The sequence below is a fragment of the Aulonocara stuartgranti genome (genome assembly GCF_965226115.1).
Source record: "Aulonocara stuartgranti genome assembly, chromosome: 11".
Classification (NCBI taxonomy): Eukaryota; Metazoa; Chordata; class Actinopteri; order Cichliformes; family Cichlidae; genus Aulonocara; species Aulonocara stuartgranti.
Genome location: NC_138947.1, coordinates 33,565,658 through 33,593,607, shown reverse-complemented (window position 1 = coordinate 33,593,607; position 27,950 = coordinate 33,565,658). Strand labels below are relative to the sequence as shown.

The 27,950-nt window shown below is 39.5% G+C and overlaps 2 protein-coding genes across 3 annotated transcripts; one reads left to right on the top strand and one right to left on the bottom strand.

Moving 5' to 3' along the window:
• The first annotated feature begins 1,659 nt into the window (after positions 1 to 1,659).
• On the top strand, positions 1,660 to 8,974 carry LOC309718052 (acidic amino acid decarboxylase GADL1-like). The gene is made up of 15 exons (XM_082552996.1): positions 1,660 to 1,715; positions 3,154 to 3,332; positions 4,475 to 4,601; positions 5,323 to 5,413; positions 5,532 to 5,641; positions 5,757 to 5,872; positions 6,456 to 6,535; positions 6,649 to 6,703; positions 6,797 to 6,913; positions 7,008 to 7,072; positions 7,417 to 7,498; positions 7,747 to 7,946; positions 8,191 to 8,242; positions 8,345 to 8,434; positions 8,635 to 8,974. The coding sequence occupies exons 1-15, from the start codon at positions 1,697 to 1,699 to the stop codon at positions 8,806 to 8,808; spliced, it is 1,557 nt and encodes a 518-aa protein (XP_082409122.1). The 5' UTR covers positions 1,660 to 1,696; the 3' UTR covers positions 8,809 to 8,974.
• Positions 8,975 to 11,067: 2,093 nt separating this feature from the next.
• Positions 11,068 to 22,919, bottom strand: LOC309716727 (acidic amino acid decarboxylase GADL1-like). Of its 2 annotated transcripts, XM_082550711.1 has the most exons (16): positions 22,841 to 22,919; positions 20,967 to 21,202; positions 19,151 to 19,341; positions 18,933 to 19,059; positions 17,765 to 17,855; positions 17,553 to 17,662; positions 16,845 to 16,960; positions 16,410 to 16,489; positions 16,176 to 16,230; positions 15,973 to 16,089; positions 15,814 to 15,878; positions 15,626 to 15,707; positions 12,680 to 12,879; positions 11,860 to 11,911; positions 11,649 to 11,738; positions 11,068 to 11,542 (listed from the first exon to the last, which is right to left on the bottom strand). In XM_082550711.1, exons 2-16 carry the CDS (start codon positions 20,983 to 20,985, stop codon positions 11,369 to 11,371), a joined length of 1,569 nt encoding a protein of 522 aa, XP_082406837.1. In that variant the 5' UTR covers positions 20,986 to 21,202; positions 22,841 to 22,919; the 3' UTR covers positions 11,068 to 11,368. The 2 variants fall into 2 exon arrangements, with proteins under 2 accessions (XP_082406837.1, XP_082406836.1); XM_082550710.1 differs by lacking the exon at positions 22,841 to 22,919 and having other exon boundaries at positions 20,967 to 21,415.
• Positions 22,920 to 27,950: the final 5,031 nt, after the last annotated feature.

The window sequence follows — 27,950 nt, the reverse complement described above, 5'->3', positions numbered from 1 at the left end:
GGTTGTGCATGAGAGGGTTAAAAGTAAATGGCATTTTACATTTTTGCATGAGCTCCCAGGACTATAATTAATAGTTAATGATAAATCAATCTTTTCCATTTAAAACTTTGTCTCTGGATTGCGTTAAGGGATATTGATGCCGCTTATTTCTTATCTTATCTCTAAGATGAAGGCTCCAGTTTCTAAGAAGCCCCTCCTTCTCTCTAGGAAGGCAATAAATCAGTAGCAGAGGATTCAGGATGGTTGTGGGTCTGCAGCAGCATAAACCTGTTACAGTGCTGTACTAAAGCTGCAGGGCTTTATTGCTCAACTGCTCCACGTTGCATGTAGGTTCAATAATGGGTAAGGGTTACAAACTGTATGAACTTTATCATTCTTTAATGATTTTTTTCCCCAAATCAGCTGTCTGATAAAGGCAAGAGGTTAAAGGGAAAAAAACTGCTACTGGACTTTTGCTATGCATGGATCCAACTCAATGCATGCCCGGCAGGATATAATGCTAAGTAACAGACTAATAAAATACTAGAATGCTGCTCACCAAAACTCCCATTAAAAATTATCCAAAAGGCGCCAACGCCACAAACATGGTTGAGACGTCCACATCAGTGACTTGATTTAGAAGGAGTGAAACACCATGGGTTACAACTGCCAGTGCTGGAACACCTGTCAATCAAAGGAGCCGCAGGCTTAACTGAAGGCCTTATCAGTATAACTCTGTGATGATTTCTTTTCACCCGCCTTACAGTTTCTATGAAGGAGAGGTTGTCCATACACGCTGTAAACGTGCTGTTTAATGCTGTAAAGTTGGCCATTGTGTGAGTCCACACTCATTGGAGCAATCCTCAAGTGGCAGCTTGAGGAAGTGCAGTTTTTGGCTTCATTTGTCAACCCAGTTGAAGCGAATGCATTCTGTAACTGTCATTATCATCCTAGTTATAATCATCGCTGTTTCTGCCACTTCTGAGCATCCTTGTAATGCACACGCCACCTTGGCCAGAAATGTGTTTTCATTATATTTTAAGCTAAAGATTAACCACTTGGAGTCCTTTTCCAACACACACAAAAAATACTCCTTCTCATGTCCTGTCTAGGACTTTTTGTGCACATCATTTTGCTTTTTTTGCTGTTGCTAATTGCTGAAGCTCATGCATTTAATTATGTTTTTTGTTTTGTTTTTTAGCTATCAATAAAATACACCACATAACCGAAATTGAGAGATTCTGTAACTTTCCACAGTAAGGGCAGTTTCAGTAATTTTCCACAACAGGGGTAAAAGGACAATGTTCAGTCCAGCAGTTTGGTGGTGCTCAGCTGCATGCAGCTACCTAAACGTTTGTTACACAACCTTGAGATCAATTGCACTTCTCTTTGATGCACTTTTGCACGTCTATTTCTGTGTTTCACGGCCATAACTGTACAGCTGCATTGTGCAGGGTTTCTTTTTTAACCTCCAATCAAAGAACAGTAAGGTACAGTAAAAACATAAGTCAGCATAACTATCAGTGGTATTAGCTGGTAAGTTTGTGTAGTGGTGCAGATGTTACTGATTACTGTGCATCCAAACCCAGATCTGGGAAATTCCATGACATCAGAAGAGTCCGTCCTTCTGTGTATAAATAGGACGGCTTAGTGGTAATGTGCAATAAAGAAGAGGCACAAAATAAGGCAGCATCACAGCTGGGAAATTTCATCAAATATGGAGAGACACATTAATGGTAAGACTTTTTCAGTGGAACTTTTAGTTTAGTTTGCAAAAGATCACTTATAACACTTATGTTATATGCACTTCACTTAGCACAAACTAGCACATGCTGCATCTTTTTAGGCGCTATAAATTATATTCTTTCATAAATGTAATGCTCTGATATGTTTAAAGTCATTTTGTATTTTTATTCTTTATATTTTATTCATGCACAGTAGAAATCAATCAGTATTCCTGCAAGAATAACAACTAAAAATGATGTTTTGAGCTTGATAACCTCATCAAATTTTGGAACAACACTCAGAGGGAAGGAAAAACATTTTAAAAAGTAAAAAAGGATTTTGAATTCTTTAACTCAGTTCCTCAGAAAGCCTTCCACACATCTAAACTTGTCGCTTTAAAGACTTTTAAATATTCTATTTGTTATCTCTCTGCACTGCTCTGTATCTGCTGGAAATAGCCCGGCCTTGAGATAACGCTAAAAGGAAAAAAACTGAATTTGAAATTGTTCTTTTCAAATTGAAAAGTAACATTTGTCTTTAATTGAATTACTGGAATGGAGTTCAAAAGATAAGCAGCAGTTTGTTTTGAGGGTGACTGAGTTCATTAAGTCCTACAATTTGGACTGTTGCCATAACTGACAAGGCCAGAGGTCAGTCAGCTCAGAGGTCAGGTGACAACTTGGACAATCATGCCAAAAGAGTGCAAGAAAGATATGATAAGACATGAGAGGGCATAGCACAGTGAGATTTTAAAGTTACACTTACACAGGGAAAAGGTAACGTAAAGTACAGTTAAGTGGCAGGTGACGCTTGAGCACAGGGTTAGTTCAAGCAATCCGCAGAGTCAGGAAGGGCTGCAATCAGCCTATCAGCTCATCTCAGTGCCAGCCCACATTATCTGATGACTCGGCTGATATGTTATGTGCATCCTATTGGCAAATTAGATATGGTGTGTGCTATTTATGCTGCTCCAACCTGCATGGAGTCGCTGCTGCCTCGACATGCTGCTTTGCAAACCCACCTCCCTCCACTGTTCCTTCTTTTCATGTTTTCTGTGCTCTCTCTGCCTTTTTGGTTCCCCACATGTGCATTTAGAAGGGCAGAGCAGATGGATCCTGCCAAATATGTGCATTTATGCAGCTGCTTTATTTTTTTATGATAATTATGCAACATTAAACTGGAAGTAACATTTGTGTAAAATCACAAATGTATAAAGCTGCCATCACATGAAAGCTGTTTCTTTCATTCATGATCTTAATGCCTCGAAATGAATTTGAAGTGAATCAAGAAATCGTTGGAATCAGAGGGAAAATTAAGAAACTAGAAGCAGGACTGGGTAATGAAGTGACATGTGTTGTTCCTTTCTTTTATTTTATGCAACAAGGGGACAAAAAAAATGTTGTACTTATGAGACAGAGTAAGGCCCATTTTTTTCTTTTTTCTTTTAAGGTGTGAAGTCCTGCGAAAGCCAGGCCCCTGTGACACAACCTGAAAAATGTTCTCCAGCTGGCAGCTTTGATGTGAGCAGCTCCACTGCAGATGAACAAATAGCAGAGTCCTTTATCAGACAAGCAATGGAAATCATTGTGGACGAGGCAGTGAAGAAGGCCACTAACGTCCAAGAGAAGGTAACGCATTGTTGTATTTATTTATTATTTGAAATCCAGGGTATTTAAAATGGATTTAAAACATGGAATTCCAACTACTTTCTTTGAAAGTACAGTGCAATTATATTTACCTATAAATATTTAAAAGTTGGCACTCTAGAATAAGGGGATAACAAGTTTGTTTTTTACAAGAAACAGTTATAGTGTAAGTAATTTTACACAGATGGCAGCACGGTGGTGTGGTGATTAGCACTGTTGTCTCACAGCAAACATTTGAATTTCAAAAGGAGTTTACAGGAAAGTGCAGCGCACTTACAATGCATGATGTTATTCCAAAAAATTACCAAGAAATTAGCTTGGCAGTACTTAAAACGATTATAATAATTTGTTACACTTGCTGTAACACACCTGAAGTTATGCAAGACTTAAAATTACACATGCACCACCTAAAATTAATTATGACTATTTAAAGACTACATACACTTACTTACAGTTTAAATATTCTTTGTTTCGTGTAGCAACCTGACATATTTATTATAGTGTACCTACATTTAAGTATTTGCGAATTTGCATGAAAATATAATTACATTTTAATTATTCATTCAAATTCCATTTAATTGCAGGGGATTATAAAATCCTTGATTATTTTATCTTACACCGTGCTTTGGCACAGCCCTTAAGTTTGAGCTGTATTAGCTTGTTTTTGTTTACTTGTTAAACCATATATATTATAGACCAACTTACCTGTGATTGGCTGGCCCTCCCTAACAAAGGTTGGTGTTCTCACATTTTAAAGACATCGACCCGTCATACAGAACAAAGACAAAGCTGTGAGCTGACACTGTAGTTATATTTAATATAAACATCCATCACTGTAACAGTATGTAAATGACCAACAATAAGGAAAAGCACTGGTTAGTGGTTGCATTTAAAATCAGCAGCATTTAAAAAACATTAACAACAGAACTGAATCTTAAAGTTATAATTATATTGTTTGTTTCTGTCTAAAGTAATCAAATTATATGTATATATATTTATATTTAATTTATATTTAACATGCTTTTTTTTTGTTTTGTCTCTTTAGATGGTGGATAGTGTAAAATATGCTTCAAGTATGGTTATTGGTTGACCTTGACAGTGACACCTCTGTGCCTGTTTTCCAGGTTTGTGAGTGGCACTCCCCCGAGCAGCTGAAGAAGCTGCTGGACCTCGAGCTGAGAGACAGAGGAGAGCCGGAGTCTGAGATCTTGCAGAGATGCAGAGATGCCATCAGATATAGTGTCAAGACCAGTGAGTGTTCATAACTTTCAGCGACTGCCTACAGTATATAACGGTGTGTATTTATGTTATGTGCATTTTTAAGCACCTGCTTTGGAGGAAAAACAACTAACATGATGTGCCCAAACCAAAAAGAAACAAACCAGAACTCTTATTGTAAACTTAAACTGAACATAAATTTGAACTAAACATTTTCTTGCCTTTACAATTTGTCATACTGATTTCTAATGATGACAGCTTCACTTTTGGTGCTTCTTCTGTTTCCCACAAGCCATATGCCATGCAATATATACCTGATTGTGTAATAATAAGCATCAGTGCTCAATGAAGCAATCTGTTCAATGCCCCAGTTTACAGGACATGAAAAAGCACAATCAGTCAGTAACTGAAGACAAAATGAATATCTCTGGGCTCTACAGACAGATTTGATGTAAGCTGTTTATATGCAATGCTCTTGGATTTAAAATTTAAGAGGAGAAAGTGTTAAGATCTGACAAATTTGACGACTTCCCAAATTTCAAGATCAGAGGAGCCTCTAAGTAGGTCTCCTGACAGCCAGATACATAATTGTTCATCGATGTGCTTGCATACTGAGTGACTGTGACACAAATTTGCATTGCACCAATATGAAGTGTATGATTCAGCACAAATGTTATCAAATTAAAAGGAAAGCCACACTAATAGTTAGTATATGATCCTAGCTGTGTACTGTATTTCTGTCCCATCTCTGTAGGTCATCCCCGTTTCTTCAATCAGCTGTACGCAGGGATGGAGCCCTACTCTATGGTGGCAAGCTTCATTGCTGAAGCAGTCAAAACCAATCTGTGAGTCATACAACTTACTGTAAACCTGTAAGTCACACATGGAGATATTTATGCTGTCCACTGCTCTGTCAGGAACTACACTACACATTAAGTCATACGCATATGTGGTTTCCGTCAGGTACACATATGAGGTGGCTCCAGTGTTTACCTTAATGGAGGATGCTGTGCTCAGAAAGATGATCAAGGTGATTGGCTGGGAAGAAGGAGGTGATGGAATCTTTAACCCAGGTACACTCAACTTTATACTTGTGTGTCCAACTGGACATCAATAAATGGGATGTTTGAAATCAAGAAAGATCTTTATCTTAACAAGTAAAGTCATCTTGGGACAATTACCTTTCAGGTGGCTCATTGTCCAACATATATGCTGTGAACTTGGCCAGGTACCGCTACTGCCCAGATTTCAAAGAGGTTGGCATGTTTTCTGCTCCGCGACTGGTCATATTAACGTCCCAGGAGGTAAGTGTGGATAAGAATTAGGGTAAGCCTAGAGTGTTATTAGCTGGTTTTCCAGAAAAGATGTCACTGCCTGCATAAGATTCACTACAAACAAGCAATATAATAATACTCAGTATAACTTACCTCCAACACATAGATCACATAGATGACCACCCCTCCCTTAACCTGAACCTGGTTCTTTCTGAGGTTTCTTCCTGTTAAAAGGGAGTTTTTCTTTGCCTTGCTCATAGGGGGTCATATGATTGTTGGGGTTTTCTCTGAAATATTGTAGGGACTTTACCTTAGAATGTACATGTAAAGCACCTTGAAGCAACTATTGTGATTCGGTCCTTTAGAAATACAAACGAACTGAGCTGAATGCACAAGTTTAATGCTGGAAAGCAGTGATACTGTAGCCTGTTTCATACAAATATTAACTGAAGTAAACGGTTTCCTTGCTTCATTCAAGATTAAAGAGTAATTCATTAGGAAACATTAAAATAAAACCCATGAGTTATCTGGAAGTATTTGGTGTGGTTGTGGAAGCCGGCAACCAGCACAGGCATGCATATTTACTGACAAACTCTTGCTTAATCTCTTTCAGTGTCATTACTCCATTTCCAAAGGAGCAGCTTTAATGGGGATCGGCACGAAGAATGTTTATACTGTCCCAACTGATGAGAGGTGCACTGTCTGTTTCACGCACTTTCCTTTTTTCTTTAAAATTCCTGATAATCTATGAATGCAGAGAGACAGAGTAGAGTGACTGAATTGAGGTTGTCTCGTGTCTTTTTCAGAGGAAGGATGATTCCCTCAGCCCTTGAGGAGAAAATAAAGTTGGCAAAAAGTGAGGTTAGTCAACCATCTTATTTTCCTGAGCTACCATACAAAGAGTCTTGAAATGGGAAACGAGCCAAAGGATAATATCTCATTCTGTGTGCACAGGGTGCAGTTCCCTTCATGGTAAACGCCACCGCAGGAACCACGGTGCTCGGAGCCTTCGATCCCATCGACGAAATTGCTGACATCTGTGAGAAGCACAACTTGTGGCTACATGTGGATGTGAGCTCATTATTTAATCAAGTCGTTCATTTAATCCCTCCTGTCGCTCAGCGTTGCTCATCAGTACTTTCCTCTTCTGTCTGTCTGTGCTCAGGCATGTTGGGGAGGAGCAGCTATCATGTCTAAGAAGCATAAACACTTGTTAAAGGGCATCCACAGGTAAACACTACGTACAAATCCCCCTAAGCATACAATGTAGTAGCTGATTTTTTTCAGCGTGACACACAACTGCAACTCTCTGTATAATACATAGAAATATATTTTAATTTCTACAAGTAAGCGTTGTCATTTAATCGTGCAGATTTTTATTGTAGTCCCTATAATTTTATCTTGTGATTTTCATTCTTTATCAAAAGATCAAGACATACTATCTATACATCTGCAAACCAACTTTTCTGTTACTGGTAAATTTGGGCTTCAAAGAAGAACGTAAACTTGTAGAACTGCATCCTACTGAGGTGGAATGTAACCTCGCTCTGTCATCTTTCATTTGTTTGATAAAGAGTTGACTCTGTTGCTTGGAACCCTCACAAGATGCTGATGGCCTCTCTGCAGTGCTCTGCTTTCCTGGTCAGAGACAAAACGGTGAGTCTGATAAGTCTGATAAGTCATATTTGCTGAATGAAAAAACGAATACCACCAGTAAAACCAGCAAGAGTGACAGCAATGTCACAATGATCCACAATGATGTGCCACATCAACAGAATGTAAGTCAGGTGTTCAGCTGGGACAGATGCCCTTTACATCCTCTATCCTGTGTTTTCATTTCAGTATAATCATAAGAGATTAAATTTCTTTTTTCTTGTTAAGTCTTCCTCACTCTGCTCCCTCAGAGTCTCCTGCAGCGCTGCCACTCTGCTCGGGCCTCCTATCTCTTCCAGCAGGACAAGTTCTACGATGTCAGCTACGACACGGGGGACAAGTCGGTGCAGTGCAGCAGGAAGCCAGATGCTTTCAAAATCTGGCTCATGTGGAAGGCTTTGGGAAGCAGAGAGCTGGAGCAGAGGGTGGACAGAGCCCTCGCCATGGCAAGGTCAGTGTGGGCAAATAGAAATTATCAGTTGTCCTTCACAGTAAAGTTATATTTAACTTTTACGTTTACTGTCTCACAGCCATGACTGCTGATAACAAGTACAGTTTTCCCAGTTTCCTTAATGTAGAAGGCAGTGCAACCACGTTTCATTGTAATATTAAAATTTCAGATCAATCAAGAAGACATTTTGATTTCTGTCTCTTTTTTAAACTGAACACTGAAACCTGACGTGATGCAATTGTAGGTATCTTGCAGAGGAGATCAAGAAAAGAGAAGGATTCCGTCTTGTGCTGGAAGTACGTACTTGCATATTCATACATGACTTGAAACTAAACCCCTAAAGCTAACCTTCATTTCCATCTTTAAGGCAGTATTATTTAAACTGTTTTTCTCTGCAGCCTGAATTTGCAAACGTTTGCTTCTGGTACCTTCCGCCAAGCCTGAGGAACCTTCCCGAGAGTCCTGAGCTCTGGAAGAAGCTCCACACTGTAAGGAGTTCATCACTGCAGAGGGTTATTTTAATGTATTCTAATGCTGACATGAAGAGATTATTCAGTTTTAGTTTGGCAAATGCATGAATTCTATTGTGATAAACAAGAAAAGTGTGACCCTCTCACACACTGCTGCCGGCTTTTGGTACATTAATATGGAGTAAAAAGTCACTGCAGTTTCTACCCTGCTCCTCTAGGTGGCCCCAGTGGTGAAACAGCGAATGATGAAGACAGGCAGCATGATGACAGGCTACCAGCCTCTTGGAGAAAAAGCCAACTTCTTCAGGATGGTTGTGATCAGTCCTCAGGTCAGCAGGCAGGACCTGGACTTTGTCCTGGATGAGATCCATAATCTGGGAAAGGACTTGTGATTAATGATCGGCGTATGCAAAGAGCCTTCCTATGACACAGATGGATCTGTCAGGAATTTTCACAGCACTATCAGACAAGTGATGCAACTTAATAACAAAGATGTCTGATTATCTGTAAATATTTCATCTGTAAATACCAACCAGACAACTAAAATAAATGTCAGAATTCCACACGCTGTATAACATTTGTGTTTTGTTTTGTTTTATCTAAATATATATTTGTCTTTCAGTAATGCCCATGTGTTTTCGCTCCCTGAATAATTATGTTATGCATTGTTATGCAGGCCAGTAACAGCCAAACCGGTCTTCATGTTTTCCATCCCATTCTTGTAAACATGACATGGTGTCAAAGATACTTTGAGGGAAATTTCTTCAATTTTAGCATCAGGGTCACTGTAAACCCACAAAGTGCAGCTTTGGTCATAAAACAAGATCAACCTACGTAGTAATTATTCACACAAATATTTAGTAGAATAAAATGAGGAAACACTGATATTTCTTAGAAGGTGAAAAGTCAATGTGAATTTAATTCAATTCAATTTTATTTATACGGCACCAAATCACAACAGCAGTTGCCTCAAGGTGCTTTATATTGTAAGGTAGACCCTACAATAATGCATACAGAGAAAAAAACAACAATTATATGACCCCCTATGAACAAGCACTTTGGCAACAGTGGGAAGGAAAAACTCCCTTTTAACAGGAAGACACCTCCAGCAGAACCAGGCTCAGGGAGGGGCGGGGCCATCTGCTGCGACCGGTTAGGGTTAAGTTAGAAAGAAAGGAAGACAGAATAAAAGACATGGCTGTGGAAGAGAGCCGGAGATTAATAACAAGTGTAATTCATTGCAGAGAGGTCATAGTGAGTGAGAAAGGCGACTGAAGAAGAAACACTCAGTGCATCATGGGAATCCCCCAGCAGCTCACACCTATTGCAGCATAACTAAGGGAGGATTCAGGGTCACCTGGTCCAGCCCTAACTATATGCTTTAGCGAAAAGCAAAGTGTTAAGCCTAATCTTTAAAGTAGAGATAGTGTCTGTCTCCTGAATTCAAACTGGAAGCTGGTTCCACAGAAGAGGGGCCTGAAAACTGAAGGCTCTGCCTCCCATTCTACTTTTAAATACTCTGGGGGGACGGGGGAAACAAGTAAGCCTGCAGTGCGAGAGCGAAGTGCTCTAATGGGGTGATATGGTACTATAAGGCCATCAAGATAAGATGCGGCCTGATTATTCAAGACCTTGTATGTGAGGAGCAAGATTTTGAATTCAATTCTGGATTTAACAGGAAGCCAATGAAGGGAAGCCAGTATAGGAGAAATATGCTCTCTATTCTAGTCCCTGTCAGGACTCTTGCTGCAGCATTTTGGATCAACTGAAGGCTTCAGGGAGTTTTGAGGACATCCTGATAATAATGAATTGCAGTAGTCCAGCCTGGAAGTAATAAATGCATGAACTAGTTTTTCAGCGTCACTCTGAGACAGAATATTTCTAACTTTAGAGATGTTGCGCAAATGGAAGAAAGTAGTCCTACATATTTGTTTAACTTGTGCATTGAAGGAGATATCCTGGTCAAAAATGACTCCAAGGTTCCTCGCAGTGTTACTGGAGGCCAAGGTAATGCCATCCAGGGTAAGAATCTGGTTACATCAATGTGTGTGATGCATTTACTGTAAGAGTCTGGAAAAGGCATGGATGTGATACTTGACCAGTTGTTAGTGGCACATTACCACAGAGACTGAAGTTTTCTTTTAATAATTATTCTATTATCTGTCGTTTTTGTGGCTTTGGTTGCATTTGTTTGTGGATGTTTTTCACACACCACCACCAGCATGTCATAAATTCTACATACAATACATACATATATGTGTAGATATATTTTGTCTGCTATCTCTGTTTGCTTTTGTCTTCCTTTCATTCTGGGCCCTCATTTATTTGTGAAAAGAAGCCAGCTAAGATACTTTATTTCAAGTTCGCTGGGGTATTTCTCTGATGTTGACTTAAATACCCTGCTGCCAGCTGCTGCTTCCATTATGAACTTCTGCAGAGTCACAAAGGATTTTGGGTCACTGGCATCTACAAAGATATGCTCACTTAGCGAGATAAACATGAATGCATGCTGTGGCTGTCAAGCCACAGTGATTGTGTGGGGCCTCTGCTGACCAGCTGCTGTGTTCTGGTAAAACATTAACACATCTTTGTTGAATTATGTGAGCACTCTTAGTGCAAGCTAGCGGATTAATGAGCCATTCACAAATTGATCAGTGAAATCAGTTTTGGGACTTTAATAAAAAGACAAACAGCATGTCACTCTCACATATAAAAACTGTGGCATAAAAATAAATCAAGAGGAAATCAGGTAGCAGGCAAACAAACATACATCTCTGCCCCTGTCGTTACATCACTTCCCTGCCTTACTTACATTTAAATAGATTAAATAAATTTATTGTAAACAACAAAAGGAAGTGAAAACTGAAAGGTGGAGGGGGCTCCATAATGGTGGTGGTAAAACCGGCCCTGTTCTCAACAAGCCTGCCCCTGATGTGCAAAGCTGGGGAGTCATCACAAGTCCTTTCCCAGATTGTTGATCTCATCCAGGACAAAGTCCATGTCCTGCCTGCTGACCTGAGGACTGATGATGATCATCCTGAAGAAGTTGGCCTTTTCTCCGTGTGGCTGGTAGCCCACCATCATGCTGCCCTTCTTCATCATGCGCTCTTTGATCACAGGTGCCACCTGCAGGAGGAGGGAGGAAACACTGCAATGACTGGCACAAAACACACGGGAGGATTTGGTCATCGTCAAATTTTAGAATGTCACTTTTAGGTGGTTAACGACTTACTTTGTGGAGCTTTTCCCAGAGCTCAGGGCCATCTGGAAGGGTTTGCAAGCTGGGTGGAATGTACCAGAAGCAAATATTTGCATATTCAGGCTGTAGAGATATAAAATTGAGATGTATGCACTTCTATAAATAAATAAAAACATGAATGAAATGCTTCTTTTCATAGTTCGTAATGACATGAAATTTAGTGGTTTAGTGTGAATTAACTTACTTCCATCAGCAGACGGAATCCTTCTCTTTTCTTGATCTCTTCTGCCAGATATCTGTGATGAAGAAAATTTAGCTTCAGATCGCAGCACAGATTTATATCATCATTTCCACCGCTCAACATATAAGCCATAATAATACTTAGTCTTAGGAGTGGAGCCCGTCCCAGCTGTCATAGGGAAAGTCTTTGCATTTATCACAATATTTTCAGAATTGGGGTTAATAATAAAGTAACTGTTTTTTTAATTCAATCATTAGTCTTTCATATGGATAATTAACTAGATATTTTTGATTTATTAAAGCAAATATATCTGTAAAATGCATTGAGAATGCACTATATAGCCTAGGGGTTGTATAGTGTGCTAGCCAATCATTTTAAAAAGAGTAATATTTTTCATTAATTAAGTAATTTATTATAATGTTACTGCATATTTTGCATTTTTATTATTTTTATTTTATTGAAATTAAACATAAATGATAATAATGCCATTCCACATTTTTGCTTATTACTGAGGTCATTCACAGAAATGGCCACTAGAGTGCACTGTGCACCAGCTTAGTCCCCACAGTCGTGCACATAGTTTCATATTGTCAGTTAAAGTTAGAGCAGTTAGTTCACAGCAGTCCTCAGTCTCTGTGCATGAAGCACTGCTGGGTCTATTCTTCTGTAATTTATGCTGCAAAGCCTGTATTCCATGAATGAGCAATACTTCTGTGGTGTGAAGGACCACTACATAAATTTTTGGTTCCTATTTCTGATTTAGTAAATATTGCCATGCGGTCACTGTGATATTTATCTGCAGCCCATGGTTCCTCAGACTGACCTTGCCATGGCGAGGGCTCTGTCCACCCTCTGCTCCAGCTCTTTGCTTCCCAAAGCCTTCCACATGAGCCAGATTTTGAAAGCATCTGGCTTCCTGCTGCACTGCACCGACTTGTCCCCCGTGTCGTAGCTGACATCGTAGAACTTGTCCTGCTGGAAGAGATAAGAGGCCCGTGCAGAGTGGCAGCGCTGCAGGAGACTCTGAGGGAGCACAAGGACACAGATGAGTTATATAGAGTGATTTTATATTTTAACAGGAGGTAATAGACTCTGGTATATCAGTCGGAGAACCTTTTTTTATTTATGTCAGCACAAGAAACACAGGAAGCCAGGACTTATAGTCTGCACAAGGCTAGATAATGATGGGTATTTCGCACTGTACTGAATGTTACCTTTTACTCTGTTTATAGTTGTTTTTCCTTCAGTGATTCTTAATCAGTTTGGAAAAAGTGTAAACCTACACATGTTGACACCATAATGCAACTAGGCCTTTATGCGAGCATTTAGCATTATATATAAATCCAAAATGTGGAACTACAAGAGAACTAGTCTGCAGTGAACTGTACTGGCAGGTCCACCCCAGGCCCAAAGCTCTGCTGAATGACTGTGCTGAAGCACATAGCTGTCTAATGCTCCACTGTTTATATACAGGGAGTGCAGAATTATTAGGCAAATGAGTATTTTGTCCACATCATCCTCTTCATGCATGTTGTCTTACTCCAAGCTGTATAGGCTCGAAAGCCTACTACCAATTAAGCATATTAGGTGATGTGCATCTCTGTAATGAGAAGGGGTGTGGTCTAATGACATCAACACCCTATATCAGGTGTGCATAATTATTAGGCAACGTCCTTTCCTTTGGCAAAATGGGTCAAAAGAAGGACTTGACAGGCTCAGAAAAGTCAAAAATAGTGAGATATCTTGCAGAGGGATGCAGCAGTCTCAAAATTGCAAAGCTTCTGAAGCGTGATCATCGAACAATCAAGCGTTTCATTCAAAACAGTCAACAGGGTCGCAAGAAGCATGTGGAAAAGCCAAGGCGCCAAATAACTGCCCATGAACTGAGAAAAGTCAAGCGTGCAGCTGCCAAGATGCCACTTGCTACCAGTTTGGCCATATTTCAGAGCTGCAACATCACTGGAGTGCCCAAAAGCACAAGGTGTGCAATACTCAGAGACATGGCCAAGGTAAGAAAGGCTGAAAGACGACCACCACTGAACAAGACACACAAGCTGAAACGTCAAGACTGGGCCAAGAAATATCTCAAGACTGGTTTTTCTAAGGTTTTATGGACTGATGAAATGAGAGTGAGTCTTGATGGGCCAGATGGATGGGCCCGTGGCTGGATTGGTAAAGGGCAGAGAGCTCCAGTCCGACTCAGACGCCAGCAAGGTGGAGGTGGAGTACTGGTTTGGGCTGGTATCATCAAAGATGAGCTTGTGGGGCCTTTTCGGGTTGAGGATGGAGTCAAGCTCAACTCCCAGTCCTACTGCCAGTTTCTGGAAGACACCTTCTTCAAGCAGTGGTACAGGAAGAAGTCTGCATCCTTCAAGAAAAACATGATTTCCATGCAGGACAATGCTCCATCACACGCGTCCAAGTACTCCACAGCGTGGCTGGCAAGAAAGGGTATAAAAGAAGAAAAACTAATGACATGGCCACCTTGTTCACCTGATCTGGACCCCATTGAGAACCTGTGGTCCATCATCAAATGTGAGATTTACAAGGAGGGAAAACAGTACACCTCTCTGAACAGTGTCTGGGAGGCTGTGGTTGCTGCTGCACGCAATGTTGATGGTGAACAGATCAAAACACTGACAGAATCCATGGATGGCAGGCTTTTGAGTGTCCTTGCAAAGAAAGGTGGCTATATTGGTCGCTGATTTGTTTTTGTTTTGTTTTTGAATGTCAGAAATGTATATTTGTGAATGTGGAGATGTTATATTGGTTTCACTGGTAAAAATAAATAATTGAAATGGGTATATATTTGTTTTTTGTTAAGTTGCCTAATAATTATGCACAGTAATAGTCACCTGCACACACAGATATCCCCCTAAAATAGCTAAAACTAAAAACAAACTAAAAACTACTTCCAAAAACATTCAGCTTTGATATTAATGAGTTTTTTGGGTTCATTGAGAACATGGTTGTTGTTCAATAATAAAATTATTCCTCAAAAATACAACTTGCCTAATAATTCTGCACTCCCTATAGACAGATAGACTGGTGATCTGTCCTAGCCCCAACTTGTTAATTAAGCGCATGTGGCTGGTCGTATTTCTCTGATGTACATTCATATTCCAGTCATGTCTGCTGAGTTGTGTGAGCTGGACTGTAACACTAAACTTTTCAGCAAGAATTTCAACAACCACTGATGGACCGACATAAAACAGGCCTCACCTTTATGTTAACCTTAAAGTATTCATTAAGGTATTTGTCACATAGATATAATTACATATGAAGCAATGTCCAAACATAACTCAGTTAAAACAACAACAACAACAACAACAACAACCAATATATACGTATGTATGTATATAGGGTGTATGGCTTATGTAAAAATGAAGATGGGTCCGGACACAATTATTGTCTAGAATGGTAAACTCTACATTTCCAGTTTGAATTTCTGTTAACAGAAAGAGCACAAGAGCCCAGTGAGAGATTAACAATGGTGTGAATTTGCAGGCCTTGAGAGAAGTGAGTGGGAGCCAAACCTAACATTCAACTGACCTTTTGTGTAGTTGAATGTTAAAGTTTTCTTTCTAACTTGTGTAGCTAACACACAAGTAGTGACAAGCTTGTTATAATTTATAACTTTTTTCCTGTCAAACATTTAGCCTGACTATATGGAGCCGTAAAGAGGCTGAAAATGTAAGAAGCCACAGTCACATGTGCTGTTTCTGGACCACAGATGAGGAGTCTGTTGATGAGGATTATTCATGCTTACCGTTTTGTCTCTGACCATGAAAGCCGAGCACTGCAGACATGCCATCAGCATCTTATGAGGGTTCCAGGCAACAGAGTCGGCTCTGATGAAAAACCACAAAGCAGGAGGAGAGGTTACAACAGGAAACGATCAGCATTTCACTTTACTAAGAGGCAATGATGCCTTCATCCGTACAGCTGCCTGTTTACCTGTGGATGCCCTTTAACAGGTGTTTATGCTTGCTGGACACCAGAGCTGCTCCTCCCCAACATGCCTGAGGAAAAAAGAGAATATTATAATAAGAAGAGCTGATTGTCAGACATGGTTACAGGAAATAAATAAATTGATTAATTAATCATAGGGCTCACATCCACATGCAGCCACAGGTTGTGCTTCTCACAGATGTCGGCAATTACATCGATGGGATCAAACGCTCCGAGCACTGTGGTTCCTGCGGTGGCGTTTACCATGAAGGGAACTGCACCCTGAACACACGCACATGAACATTTTGTTCAATAATTCTGTAACTTTAATTAAAGCCCATCACAGCAGCCAGCGACTGCTCGCTCACCTCACTTTTGGCAGACAGTATTTGCTCCTCCAGAGCAGAAGGAATCATCTTCCCTCTGAAAAACACACACAGCAACTCATCATTCAGTCAGCTTACTAACTCATTTTTACCCCAGCAGACTAAGCGTCATTTTCACTGAAACACAATGAGGTATTCCCACACCAAGTCTGGACCGTGCAATGCCAGGTCCCTCTGTAGGTGTAAACAGACGGGAGTGTGCGAGTGGCTCTTTACCTCTCATCAGATGGTATCGCGTAAACATTCTTTGTGCCAATCCCCAGCAAAGCTGCTGCTTTGGAAATGGAGTAATGACACTGAAAGAGATAAAGGAAGAATTATGCAACAATTACGGTCGTACAAAGCAGATCTAATTTCACCGCGCGACCCGTTCTTCAAAGAATCTGGTAGATTTGCAAGGCGAGCATCCCCTCAAGAGATGCAAGATTTGTCTGCTTAATCAAGCAAGTAAAACATTCATGCCAACATTCATTTGTGTTAAAGAGGCCAGAAAAGAATGTTTTGCTTATTAAGAGGGTTAGACAAAAGACAGAGAAGAGCTTCTTCTGAGACAAATTATATTTAGGATTTACTTTTAGGAAGTAAGAAAATGTGGCCAAAAAAAACAATCGGTCAAAGAATTTTTTTTGTAATGACTTTTAGAAAACGTACCTCCTGTGACGTGAACATGACCAAGCGTGGAGCTGCAGAGAGGCCGTTCTCCTTTATGTCAGGGCAGCAACGGTACCTGGCTAAGTTCACAGCATACATGTTGGACATTGAACCGCCTGGAAGGGAAAAACGTAGGAGATGTTTATTTTCTTAAGAAAAAGATATTAACATTCTACTGTGTGTCCAAAAAGGTTGTGACAAAGTGCAATGATGCACAAATCAAAGCCTTTATTTTACTGAAATATGGTGCACACAGTTCAAAACACATAATCTGTGGTGGTGTGGAAGCTTTTGTGTACACGGCATGGGCAACCTTAACAATTGTAGAGGCAGCGTAATCAGAGACATATACTACCACCAAGATTATCCTTATTTCTCAAAGAATCGTAATATAACACAACTGATTGACTCATTACAAGAAGTTGCTAAACTGGCTTTTCTGTAATACGAACCTGTCACCCTCCCCGGATGCATTATCATGCAGCTTTTAAGCTGTTGAGCAGTTAAATTCCCGTATCAGCCAGTATAGTATAAGCATTTGGTTTTCATCACTACAATAATTGGCTATCTTCTAAAAAATGTGCAAGGTGTTGTTAAAAGAAGAGGTGATGTCATAGTCTCATTTTTTTTCAGTTTCATGACTTGATATGTTGACGTTCTTTCTCCAACTCTGGTATACCTGCTGTTATTATCTGTCGGCGATTATACCTGCATTGAAGATTCCATCTCCGCCATCCTTCCAGCCAATCAACTCCATCATCTTCTTCAACACAGCTTCCTCCGCCAGCGTGAAGACTGGAGCCACCTCGTATGTGTACCTGATTAAAAACCAAACCAAATCTTACAACAGTACTGAATATTGAATGATCCTGTAAGATTTCTCTACAAAGTATTTAGCTGTAAATAAGTGCAGTACTCACAGACTGGGCTTGAGAGCCTCAATAATGAAGCTTGCCACCATAGAGTAGGGCTCCATCCCAGCATACAGTTGGTTGAAGAAACGAGGATGAGCTAAAAAATATTAAAAGCTGAATCAGGCCAGGTAAGAATCAGATGAGGGCTAATCAAACATCCTGAAGTAAGTAAGTAAAATACATCAAAGTGTCATTTCTTCATTCAGAATTTACATCTTCAAGAGTTCAACACAACTCTGCATCTTTTTTAAGTTGACTCAAAAATGGAATAACAGTATAAAGAGACACAAAGGGAGTTAAAAAAAAAATTACCAAAAAAAAGAGTTTTAAAGAGACTAAAGAACAAGCAAAATTACTACAAAGACAACCAAAGAAACTACAAAAAAATCCAGTGAAATAAAAAACCTCGCCCAACACAAAACAGCTACAGAGACATTAAAAACTCCAGCAGACTGATGTCAGAAATATAAAAGAAAAGAGGTGTCAACAGTAGAAGAGGTGCTAAATTACATTAAAGGCATGACGGACCACTAAACGACATATAGCTTCTTATGCCTGAGGCGTAACATCCCGACGACTTGTCACGTCCCGCGGATTTCCTGAGGAGCGTGAAAGGTGACCTTCCGCTTTCTTATGCAACGCGCAGTGTTATGGATGACATCAGTAGAATTATGGTCCCCCAGTAATACACGTTCCAGCCATGTATTCCAGCCATAACTCTATCCTTATCCCTAACCCTATACCCATAACCTTCTCCCTAACTTTAACCAGCACTTTAATGACGTTAAATAGTGTTTTCGAAAGTTTAAATTTAAGTAAAATGAACGAACATGTGTAGATTGAAACGGCACTCACGTTTCCTTATTTTTCCGATCTCGTCATTTAGGGACGTGTTGGGTGCCCAGAGGTGTAATATGTTGACGATTTGTCACCTAGCATCAAATATTACGCTTTGGGAGTGAGAACATATTGTTTGTGCCTGTTTATGCCCAGGGGCCATTATCTCCTGATCTACCCATAGTTCTGATGATTGTCTGCAGGGTATTTGGCATCTGGTAGCCTGGGTTCATTAAATGTCCCTCCACATCACTGCTACAGAAACACTCAGGAAGCCACTTTCCTAAAGTGGTGTCTCTGTGTTCGGATCTCAGTTCATTAAATTTCAAACACTCACTAGTCTTGACGCTGTATCTGATGGCATCTTTGAAGCGCTGCAGGATCTCAGACTCTGACTCTCCCCCATCTCTCAGCTCGAGGTCCAGCAGCTCTTTCAGCTGCTCGGGAGAGCGCCACTCACAAACCTGATCAGCAGGAACAAACATGTCACTGTCGAAGTCAAACAGAGCAGAATTTGCTGTCGTATAGTTACATATCCATACATTCATTGTTTACCTTTTCTCTGACGTCTGTGGCCTTTTTTATTGCATTTTCCACAATGATGGACATGGACTGGTGAATGAAGTTCTCTGATGCGAGTACATTCACAGTGGGTCCATTCAGAGGAATATTGTCAATGATGACTGGAGAACATTTCACTGGATGACCTGGATCTGCCGGGCTTTGGACATCACTGGTTTTCTCCTCTGAATAAAGACAAATTAAATCATATGAGTTCTGACATCAGTGGCTTTCTCAAAAACTAGATACATTTTGAAAAGCTCAGCCGATGCAAATTACGTTCAAACATGACAGAAGATAAAGATAAAGGAGGCTCTCCAAAGCTTTCCTCAAAGCTGGCTGAAGTAAAAGATTGTTTGGCAAGAAAGTGCTTAACGAATGATTTAGCAATTCATCTTTTTCTTCCAATTTCCCATTTTTTTTTATTCTTAGTGTGGAACACTTCCTCGTTCAGTTGACACAGACCTTCTTCTGTAATCTGCTTTGCTGTAAGATTTTTTCTCTCTTAAAGCTGATTTCACTTCTGCACTTTACCTTCAACACTGACTTACTGAGAGAAATTTGGATAAGAGTGTTTTATCTTTCAAACACAGAAAAGAGGAGTCAGGTATCAGCCCACATTAAAACAGTATGACACCTTGGTATAACCATAATAGCATAATTATAACATCAACATGGTGAATACACTAAAGGAAAGGTTATAAAAGCTCTAAATCCAGTTAAGAGAACATTTTTATTTTTACATTTCTAAATTCCAGTTAGAGTTCAATGCCCACTGCTCTGCAGGGTAGTGAAGTATGGGGTCCACCCAGTCATCACAGCTGTGGCTGTTGGGGTAAACACCCAACAGAAACTCTGCCGACAGACTTTACGCAAACACAGAAAAACACCAACAATTGCCGGTCAGCCAGAGTTGTGTTCACATTTTTTAGTCAAGTTTTAAATCCAGTTCTTAAACCACGCCCCATTCCAAAGCCCTCCAAAGCCCAAAAAGGGTCCCAGAAAACAGTCACCTACGTCAGCTGGTGCTGAGACTGACCGCTTTCAAACACACCCTAAACAGTCTCCCAACAACCCTGTTTCCCAACAACCCTGTTTCCCAACAACCCTGTTTCCCTGACACCAGTAGGAGACGAATCAAAGCCGCCTCTCTGGAACACGGCAAAGAGGAAACTAAAAGCCAAAACAGATCAGAACATTATTGCACCTCAAAGTGAGATTAGTAATTGGCAGAATATCTCTTAACTATAGTGGATATGACACAAATTAAAACTCATATATTTTCTTTTTTTTCTCTCATTTGTCAGAATAAAAAATCCAGTATCAAAAAAAGTAACTTTCCTGGCACTTATTTCATAGTTCAGGCGTTAAAGGGTTAACTATCAGAGACAGAAAGCAGAGAGCAGAAAGCACTGGCTTGATACTTTAATTTTACTATCTGTAATGCCAACAAAGACCCAGAACTGTAATAGCTGGCCTCAGAGTACTCAAAGAGTCCAACACTACAGAGCACATTGAAGAAGCTGCCTGTAGCAACATGATATTTGACATGAAATTTCATTAAGAAAGACATTAGTTAAGCATGATTGCCTTTTGCACACCTATTTGAACCAAATAGCTGGATTCTCACCACTAACACAAAGCTACCACAACCCATTAACCCTGCTATGAGTTTTATACAGTAATTTGAAAGCATTGTTATTATCATCATCATCATTATTATTATTAGAGTGCTTGGTGATTTAACACTCTTCCTGGTTGTGAAATTTAGCTCTCAATCTAAATAAAGAATAACTTCCTAAAGTCTTACCTTTGTGGTGTCCTTCCATGTTGTTCTCATACAGGTGTACTGTGATGCTGTGTAATTACCGCATCGTGCCTCGTATTTATATCATTCACTGCCACCTACTGACGCTACGCCCACAGGTTGCACCATGTCTGATGATTACTTCTGGTACGTTTCCATTAAGACTCCACAGGTCTGTGTTCAGAGAGGAAAATTCCACCAATTCGTTTTCTCCAAGTGCTCGAGGAAGCTTGCGAAACCTGCAACATCCACAGAACGTATCCTAACATTTCCAGCCGTTTTATGCTTTCATTTTTGTTATTCATGCTCCACAGTCCCGAGGTTTGGGGCATTTTCCTGTTGGAGCACCCGACCAGCATCCACTGGAGTCAGCCACTGTTTCTAAAAGTGGGCTAGTACCCACTGCTTTATTAGTCCACGTTGATAAAGCAGAGTATAGAGCAGGGACTCTACTCCAGCTGTTCTAGCAGTGGTGAAGCCACTTCCTTCTTTTCAAGCTCTTATGACTCAACTGGATAACTGAGAACTTACACGGAGATAGGAGGTTTTTGACATGCATTTAGCATATTTAAGCATAATTTAGTCATGGAAGGATTTACTCTACTGTATTTTTAGTTTATTTTTACTTCTTTTTTTTAATTGTTTACACGTTCAGCTCTATCGGATGAATACATCAGTAGGAGTGTTGAAGTAATATTGAGACTTGAGCTGAGTCAGTTTGTACAGTTTGTGCACTGGAGTCAAATTTCTGTTTTGTAATTGTCTTCTCAGCAGCCTCGAGTTACATGACTCACCTCTCGAAGAACAGAATGTATATGGAGATCGTCATGTTGTGGAAAAATCTACTGTGCAAAATCCAGGACAATTAAAAGCAATTCCTTCAAATGTCAGCACAAAAGACAGTGTTATGTAATGAAAGTGTAACTAACATGCAAATCAGTTGTTTAAACCATGTCCATAATTTACTTCTTAACCATAAATTATGTGACAGATTGTGCATTGTTGTTTACAGGAATATGCTGATTGTCACATGCTATCTCAAATGTTATGGTTTCTTAGGGTGTTTTGACAGAGCAGTAAAACATTTGTCTGTCAAAAAGGAGAACATGCGTTCTACACAAAGCAATCAAAAGATTCTTATCAGAAGCGTTATTAATCCACTCAGTTTTACAGGAATCACTCCTGATTCATTAGAATTGACTTTGCACTTCCTGCTAAATTATGTCACCTCATGAGTCCCATTCTGTCGAAACTGGAGGATTTAAGCAAAGCTGCCCATCCATGAATTCTCTTTTTTCAGTGTCTTTTTATTGCATAAGCAACATTTGCATTTTTTCCAGCTGCTGTGAGTGGGTGGGACCATCACTGTACAGCGCCCAGGCATCATGCGCTGGACAGAAAGGAGGCTTCCATATTTACACATCTTAGATTGAGGCCTAGCAGAGTATCTGACCATTACCTTACTTAAAAAATGACACTCATACACAAACACACATTTTCCCTAAAAACATCATATCATATGGAAATTTCTCTTTTTTTTTACCACACAGATTGAAATGTGAAAACAGAAGAACTGTAGATTAGAAACTTGATTTAAAGAAAGACATCTGCTAGTTTCTAAAACTCTGTTTATTTAGAATGTGGCTAAAATGGTGATTTGCCAGTTACTTGGTGCATGTTAAAAGATTATGAAATAATGAAAGTTGTTGCAAAATTTAGATGCTGCTTCCTCCAAAATGTGGTCACATCTAGGTTTAAATTAAGATCAGGGAAACAATGAAAAAAAGCACCAATCAGATGATCAGAGAGGCCGACTGCTACAGTGAGAGTCAACAGTTCACCTATGATGCACTCTAATATGATTTTACATGACTTACTTATCTGGATGCTGAGAGGCAAGACAACAGTGAACAGAGGTGTTGTTAGGATCTTGATATGCTGATAGATGTTTTCCTGATAGTGGCAACAGTTTTAGGCTCTTCAGAGTGAAATAAAATTTCACAGCATGAAATTATAACAAACATTTTTTTTTTTTAAAAAAAGGATCCAAGTTAAATGTAACTGAACGAGAGTCGTCGCAATAGCATCAGGAAACACTGTCTTTCGCTGGTTTGTCACTCAGGTTAGTTTTGCAGCTTATTTTTCACCCACCTGCTTGTTGGCACCTCACCTGCACTGGCTCCACCCCACAGTTGGAGACAGTTAGGTCTTTGTCTATGTCAGTGGGTCTGTTCAGGAGAGTGACACACTCGCACTGTATCAGTTGGCCTCTGATCATCTGATTGGTACAGGTGTTTCCTGATCTTAATTTAAATACAGATGTGATAACATTTTGGAGGAAACAGCATCTAAATTTTGTAGCAGTATCTTTTAATAAGCACAAGGTCACCAACAAACCATCAATATAGCCATATGCTAAATAAACAGAGTTCTTCTTTTAAATCAAATTTCTAATCTGCACTTGGTCTCGCAGATCTTCTGTTTTAACATTTAGATCTGGATGCTAAAAAAGAAAAAGAAAAATCCTTATTAGAGGTAAGAAGTACAAAGCTACTGTTAAATCTAAATGGCAGCTAAACCAAAAAATTATTTTAGGTTTGTCTTTCCATAAATGCTCTACAAATCTTAATTCTGCTCATGTGTCGTGGCTACATTTCAGATACATTCCAATACATCAGGTATTATTACTTATTTTTATTTTATTTATTTCTTTTGGATTTTATCCTTAAAGCTCTTTTTGTACCTGTGTATTTTTTAATTGCTGTTTTATGGTACAGCTTTACTCTTGCCATGAAAGTTTTTCAGGAATGATCTTGTCTGGAGAATCCTAAAGGCACAAATCAGATTTAGATCCCCGTCAAGTGGCTAAATTTGGTACTGCACTATATAGCTACACTGTATTAACCCTGTAAAGCATGTCAATACCGCCCACCCCCCACACTCTAAAACCTCCCATGAGCAATCATTGTGATATTTAATTAGCAAAAGACAAACAGGTTGTTTATTTTTCTTAATTTATGTTTCTTACTCATATTGAAATATATATTTATCTTTTGTCCCATACTGAGGAGTATAGTTTTGGTTATACTTAATTCTTTTATTGTTATCAGCACTTCCGCAGCTAGTGGAGTGCTGATTTTGGCTTGTTTTGCAGTCACGTGACCTGAGCACCCACTGTCATGAGCTCCTCTGTATATCAAAGTCAAATGTGAGGCCATCTGTCTGGCAGATAAAGCTTGCCCAGAACTGGGTCATGTAACACAACAATGAGCCCAATGATCCCACAGCAGCAAATCTAACAAAAACTAAGCTCATTGTCTCTTAACTGATAATTTAAATACCTTAAACAAGCTCTCCTAACTTTCATTTATAAAGTCCATTCATAATGACTTCTATCACTGGCAATGACACTTATTTATTCAGGAATTGGACTGCCTGGGCGAGCTCTGTAGGATCCAGGTATTGCCTCATGCTGCCAGTAGTGACACTGACCCTAGCCAAATGCAGAAAGCATTCCTATTTTAAGGGTTGTCTCGTTGTTGCCCCTCTAGTGGACCTGTTGTTAATTTAATTAACACCAAAGCAGCTAAAACTGATTAACAGCCCCCTCTGCTACTTCACTGACCCCATCAATATCCCACAGTTTTAACTGACCTGATGCTGAACTCTGATTAGAAAGTTTTCTATTCATTTTTTGGAGCAGTGTATAAAGTGCAATTCAAATTTACTTCAGTAAAGTTTACTGAGTTCACGTGACTTATCCAAATGTAAAATAAACAAATTAGGATAGATCATTAATAAAAATTAACTTTTTAAACCACCTGTTCATGTCGTGTTTCAAAGAAAACAAAATAATACCATTTTACATGGTGAATAATTTGGTTAATGATTCATGTTCACCATATTAATCTTGCATCCCAGTTTAATAAGAAACAGGACGTCACCATAGACAAAAAGTATTTCCTCTGTTTTATATTCATGTTTATTCTGAGTCGAGTTTCTGCCAGTTTGTCAATAGTTTGTGATATCATGCAACTGAAACCATAAAAGCCTGATCACACCTTCACTTAACTGTACATCTTTAGCGCCTGAAACTGAACTAGAAAGGAGGGAAGCAGCTCACCACAAACTGCTTCCTGTGTTTCGATAGTAAGATTTTCACAGATTCTGCAGAGTGCAACTGCACAGCGCCCAAATGTGGCAAATGAATGAATATGGCTCATTAGTTGTAAAGGTCACTCTCCATCACTTCATTAATTACCCTAATAGCTGTTAAAACATGTAATGTGGGATTAGTACAATGAATAATGGCATGCTCATTTAAGCATGTGATCACTCGTTTCATATGAGAGACTATTCACAGTGTTCCTGCGAGCTCTAATACGCTAGATCATATTTTAGGACCTGGCTATCTTATGGTTATAGTGAAATGCAAAACTTAAAGATAGTGGAAGCAAGACATAATTTAATGAACAAATGCTGAGGGTTAAAGCCTACTCTTGCCTATAAGTTTATGAACCTGATGTATCTTTGGTATTTTTCCACATGCATTATATTCCAGATCACAAAACGTTCCCTACCCTCCATAATGTTTCAGACAAAGACACGAGTTTTGTAGTCTTGCCCCCTGTTCACCACCACAATGAACTATTAATCAAACAATCAGCATGCGATTGAAGTGCAGACTTCCAGCTTTAATTCAATAGGTTTTACAAAAAATTTAGCATGAAGAATTGCAGTCCTCAATTTTGAGAAGTTCAGCATCAATGGTAAAGACTAATATAAATTGGTATAAACTGGTAAAGACCAGTCTGATCAGTTTTGCAGCATTTGGCTGATGCTTCACAATTCCTCCTGTCACTTCTATCAGCAGCCACATGCAGACACAGGTGCCCATGCTATAATGCTTCCTCCACCAGGTTAGACAGATGATGTGCATGCTTTGGATCATGAGCTCCTTCTCTTCCCATCATTCTGGTACAGGTTAATTTTGCTTCAAAGATTTCTTTTTTTACACACCTGTGCAGCTCTTCTTTCTGGCAAAGTCTAAACTGACCCTCCCAGGCTTGGTGTAACCAGGGGTTTGCACCTTGTTATAAACCCTCTGTATTAACATTGACAAAGACACCTCTTGATTATAGACTATTACAGTTATATACCTGCTTCCTCAAGAGTGTTCTTGACTTGGTTAGATGGTATGAAATTCATTCAACATCCACATTAATTGTCTTCTGTGGTCTTTTGGGCCCTTTGGTTCTGCTGAGCTGGTCAGTGCATTCATTCTTTTAAAGAATGTACCAGATTGTGAATTTGGCCACTTCTAAAGTTTTCTCTCTGATAGGTTTATTTGAGTCTTTCAGTCTAATTACAGCCTCTCTCCTACACACAAACATCTCTTCTAGGTTTCACCTTTAAAATTACGATCAAATTACAGTGAAAAGCTATAAAATATAAATGTAACACTTTAAATCAACATCAGATAAAATGTCCACTTCATTTGTCATTAAACAACAAGAGAGCAGTGCTCATCTGGCCATGAAACTGTCACTAATTTTAAACCTCTGGGACTGAGAGATGGTGTAGAAATGTGGCTGTAATTCTTAAATCATTGCATGTAAAACATTTTTGTCAACCCCTTGAATTAAAGCTGCAAGTCTGCACTCGCATATTGATTGTTTGATTTACAACCCACTGTGGTGGTGCACAGAGGCCAAACTACAAAGCTTGTGTCTTTGTCCCAAACATTATGGAGGGCATTATACACATTGAAGACACACTGCGTTGCACTCTCAGTCCACACGGCCTTTACAATCACTGGGCTAGAATTTTCTACCTCATTTCTCTGGTACATTTCACTCATGTTAATGCATTGTATTGAATTCTGCAGAAGACTCCATTTTAAATTCTGCAAAGCACAATTTTAATCTCACAAATCCATTACAGTAGAATGAACTCATACAAGGTACAAGTCAATATTAACATTTCTAGCTCATCTCTTCGACGGCTTATTTGCATGTGCACTATTTGCATGTGAAACTGATAAAAAAAAAGGGAAGTAATTTCTGTGAGAGACTTTATTATAAAAGATCGATTCTACTCTCAGGTGGAGGCCTTCCACCTACTGGCTTCACCTGGAAATTCTGCCCACAAAAATTATGAACACAATCAGTGGCAAAGGGCAGGACTTATTGTCATCAATGCAGACTAAGCTCCCATTGCAGTTGTGCAGAGGACAAATGCATCGTAACAGCCAATGCTCACAAAGCATCTGCAGATGCTTTCTTCAAGTCCAGTACTGGTTCTGGAGCCCAGGCCATGCACTGAGGTGAGCCCAACTATACCTAGCCAGTATCTCTCAATCTCAGAGGGGAAATGTTTCATGGTCTAATGGATGACCTCAGCAGGCAGGGATCAGAAAATCTACAGGAAATCTCTCTTTTGAGAAAAGCAACGCTGTTGAGAACCAGACTGAGCAAATATGTTGATAATTGTTCAACACAAATACTATGATCAGCTGTCTTAAAGTAAGATTAGTTTAAATAAAACTGAAATGAACCCTCACCTCTCAAATGTTGTGCCATCCTTTCTTAGTTCTCCAAATGAAATAAAGTCCCCACATTGTGAAAAACTAACAGAATTATCACTAATTTACATTTCAGATACCTGAATATAAAAGATACAATAACACACAAATGCTCAGATCTGCTCAGGGTTAATTTGTGGAGGAACCTTGAAACAATGGCTAGACTGTCACAGGGAGACATGCTGCTCTCAGGGTTAAGTCTTTATTCTCTCTTCCGTAATTCTTCTTGAGATAGCTGACTCTGTTAAATGTGATGGTGAAACTCATTACAGGGTCCGAAGATGCCTTTTTGTTCAGGAAGATTCCCTTTGCCTCAGTAGATAAATTATCAAGCTTGAGGTCTTCTCAAAGCAGCACAGCTCTTTCATCTCAGGACTATTGCTCTGCTTTTCTTTTTGTAAGGA